At 43.2% G+C, this 3,561-nt stretch overlaps 1 gene segment (V, D, J or C); it reads left to right on the top strand.

Annotated features, from left to right (window-relative positions):
- Positions 1 to 1,179: 1,179 nt before the first annotated feature.
- Positions 1,180 to 2,261, top strand: LOC108517504 (Ig heavy chain V region 3-like). The segment is given in 2 exon segments: positions 1,180 to 1,250; positions 1,334 to 2,261. Coding segments are annotated over 2 exon segments (363 nt in total).
- Positions 2,262 to 3,561: the final 1,300 nt, after the last annotated feature.

The raw sequence follows: 3,561 nt of genomic DNA, 5'->3' as shown, positions 1-3,561 counted from the left end.
TTAGCATGCACCTTGCCCAGGTCCTGCTGCTGTGTGTTTACATTGATGCTGATGGTCACTGATTAGCATGCACCTTGCTCAGGTCCTGCTGCTGTGTGTTTACATTGATGCTGACAGTCACTGCTTAGCATGCACCTTGCCCAGGTCCTGCTGCTGTGTGTTTACGTTGATGCCGATGGACATTGTTTCGTATGCACCTTATCTAGTTCATGGCCTGTGCAGTGATAAAGAGAAGACCTTTTGCTTCTGCACCCCAGGTACAATTCCTGTGAGCAACCTGGCAAATATTTTAGAAACTGTGTAGTTTGTGTTGCCTTTTGGCTTTTCATGGGAATCTTTTAAATGATGAGGAAATGAGAGTGGTTCACGAGAAAATGGAGCAGACACAGAGGATAGTTAAGGGCCTCTCCAAGCAATGCGGGTATCATAAAATAAATGTTAAAAAATGAACGAACTAAACAAGAAGGTGCTGGGGTTGATACAAAGACTTAGAACTACCAAGAGTTGGGAGCATTAATGGCGATCGCTTCAGGTACATCAACAATTCAGAGACCTAAACAAATATTCCCTATTTATGCCGAATTTGCAGACTGTAGAAATCTAGGAGACAAAATGACCAGGAAAAATGTGTGATTTGGCATGGGTGAAGGTCTGGCAACTTAATCAAGTTGAGGACTGTTGAAGCCCTAGGGTGATCCTGCCTTTGCTGGGTGCCCAGACCATAGCCACACTCACAGGAAATTGCCAGCGAATAGAAAGTAGGTTTCTTTTCTATTTTTGGTAGTTCTTATTATCAGGCATATGTGCATTTGAATTTTGTCTTCATAGCATTTCCTGGGTATATTTCTCATTTTTTAAAACACACATGATTTCATCTAGATTCGCCACCTTCACAGGGTCACAGAGAAGGGTGGGAAGAAGGGAGGCCCTGGTCTGGGTCTTGTAGGACCATGGACAAGAGTGGGGAGGGACAAGAGGAGGTTGTAAGAAATTATTCTGCTCCTCCCAGGAGGCTCAGGCCAGCCTTTTTTCTGCAATTGCAGTTCTGGGTTGTAAACCATGTAGACTCTTCCCTTCGGGCCAGTGTGGAAACTATGTAAATTCAAGGGGGACCTCCCCACTTAAACCCAGGGCTCTCCTCCACAGTGAGTCTCCTGCACCACCAGCTGGGATCTCAGTGCTTCCTTTTCTGTCCTCCTCCAGGATGGGGTCCACCGTCATCCTCGCCCTCTTCCTGGCTGTTCTCCAAGGTCAGTCCTGCCCAGGGGTTGAGGTCACAGAGGAAAATGAGCAGAAGGGAGCCCCTGATGCAAATTTTGTGTCTCCCACACAGGTGTCTCTGCTGAGGTGCAGCTGGTGCAGTCTGCAGCAGAGGTGAAAAGGCCCGGGGAGTCTCTGAGGCTCTCCTGTAGGACTTATGGATACAGCTTTACCAGCTACTGGATCCACTGGCTGCGCCAGATGCCCGGGAAAGAACTGGAGTGGATGGGGAGCATCTATCCTGGGAACTCTGATACCATATACAACCCGTCCTTCCAAGGCCACATCACCATCTCAGCCGACAGCTCCACCAGCACCGTCTACCTGCAGTGGAGCAGCCTGACGGCCTCGGACTCCGCCATGTATTATTGTGCAAGAGGGACCATCTAAAACCCTCCATGGTGCAGGTGCAGAGTGAGGTGCCAGAGACACCCTCCCCAGGGACCTCTCTATTCATCCGGGGAGGAAACACTGGCTGTCTGTGTCCTCAGGAGCCAGAAACAGAGAACAACGTGGGAGGGTTCCCAGCCCCTAAGGTAACTGGATGGGAGAACTGACCAAGGGAGGTGAATTCTCTGAGGGGGCTCTTGTGTGTTCTACAAGGTTGTTCATGGTGTATATTACATGGTTAACATCCAAAGGCTGTCTAATAGGCACCTCTTCAATATGATAGCCTTTTAATTAGTGAAAATTTAACACAGTTCATCATTGCTTGCTTGCCTTCCTCCTTCCTATCCACTCTCACTCCCTCCTTCTTTTATTTTCTACTTACTTTTCGAAAATCATGTAATCCCTTTTTGTACTATTACTCGGTTCTCTTGCTTTTTTTTTTGTTTTCCTTTTAACAATATGCACTGAATAATTCATCTTTGTGCAAATTTGTAAGTATTTCGATATAACAAAGACTTCCTTCATAAGTAAATTTCCTGTGAGTAATCTTGCAGCTATTTTAGAACCTGTTTGATTAAGGATACATTAAAATAAATACATAAATTTTTAAAGACATGCAACCTATCAAAACTGAACCACCGAGAAATAAAAAATCTGGAATGGGCGTGGTTGCTCATATCTGTATTCCCAGCACTTTGGGAGGCCCATGCGGGTAGATTACCTCAGATCAGGAGTTCGAGATCAGCCTGACCAACATGGCAAAAACCTCGTCTCTACTAAAAATACACAAATCAGCTGGGCGTGGTGGTGTTCGCCCGCAGTCCCGTAGTCCTGGCTACTCGGGAGGCTGAGGTGGGAGAATGATTTGAACCTGGGAGGCAGAGGTTGCAGAAAGCCAAAATTGAGCCACTGCACTCCAGACTGGGCAACAGAGTGAGACTCCAGTTAAAAAAAAATCTGAACAGACCAATGAGTAAAGAGATTGAGTCAGTGATTTTTCAAACATCTCAAATCAAAGTCAAGAACTTCATGGATTCACTACCGAATTTTATTAATTTTTTTTACAAAGCTAGAATCTCTACTCAAATTTCCAACAAAATAAAGAGGAAGAAAAGCATCCAAGCTTATTTTGGAAGGCCCTATTTCCAAAGCAAGGGAAAGACACTACAAGTAAATAAAATTACAGGCCAATATCCCTGATTATCATAGTTTCAAAAACTCTTACGGGTGATGAGATGACAAGCAAAATTCAGCAGCACACTGACAATAGAATTCACCATTATCAGGTGTGGTTTATTTCTAGGATGCAATGAAGTTTTAACCTACAAAAATAAAGGTGATATATTAAATTAAAACAACGAAGGACTAAAACTACGTGTCCATATCAATAGATTTAGAGTCGCTGACAAAATCCACCACACTCTCATTATAAAGAATCTGAACAAATTATGTGTAAAATATATACCTCAACACAATAAAGACAGCATATAACAAACCCACATCTAACATTATACTCAATGGGGAAAATCTTATCTTCCTCTAAGACTGGAAACTAGACAAGATCCTCGCCACCACTAATATTATTCAACATAGCACTGGGGGGTTAGACAGAAGAGTTAGGCAAGAATAAGATACAGAGTCATCCATATAGTAATGAATAAATTTAAAATATGTTTTGACTTATTATATGCTCTTATTTATAAAAGCCCAAGAGACTCCAACAAAAGGGTTGGAAGTAATGAAGAGATTCAATAAACTTCCAGAATAAAAAAACAAACTTATATTTCAAGATGGCAGGTTAGAGGCATTGCTAGCGTATCTCTTCCACTTGGAAGGACAAACTAATGTGGAGAGTTGAACATGGTGCACTTACTTTCAAGAGGCAATGAAGGAGCTGAACAGAAACACTGA

Source organism: Rhinopithecus bieti, unplaced genomic scaffold (genome assembly GCF_001698545.2).
Source record: "Rhinopithecus bieti isolate Rb0 unplaced genomic scaffold, ASM169854v2 scaffold_41725, whole genome shotgun sequence".
NCBI classification, from domain to species: domain Eukaryota; kingdom Metazoa; phylum Chordata; class Mammalia; order Primates; family Cercopithecidae; genus Rhinopithecus; species Rhinopithecus bieti.
The sequence above is the reverse complement of the archived record's forward strand: the minus strand, read 5'-3'. Positions and strand labels throughout refer to the sequence as shown.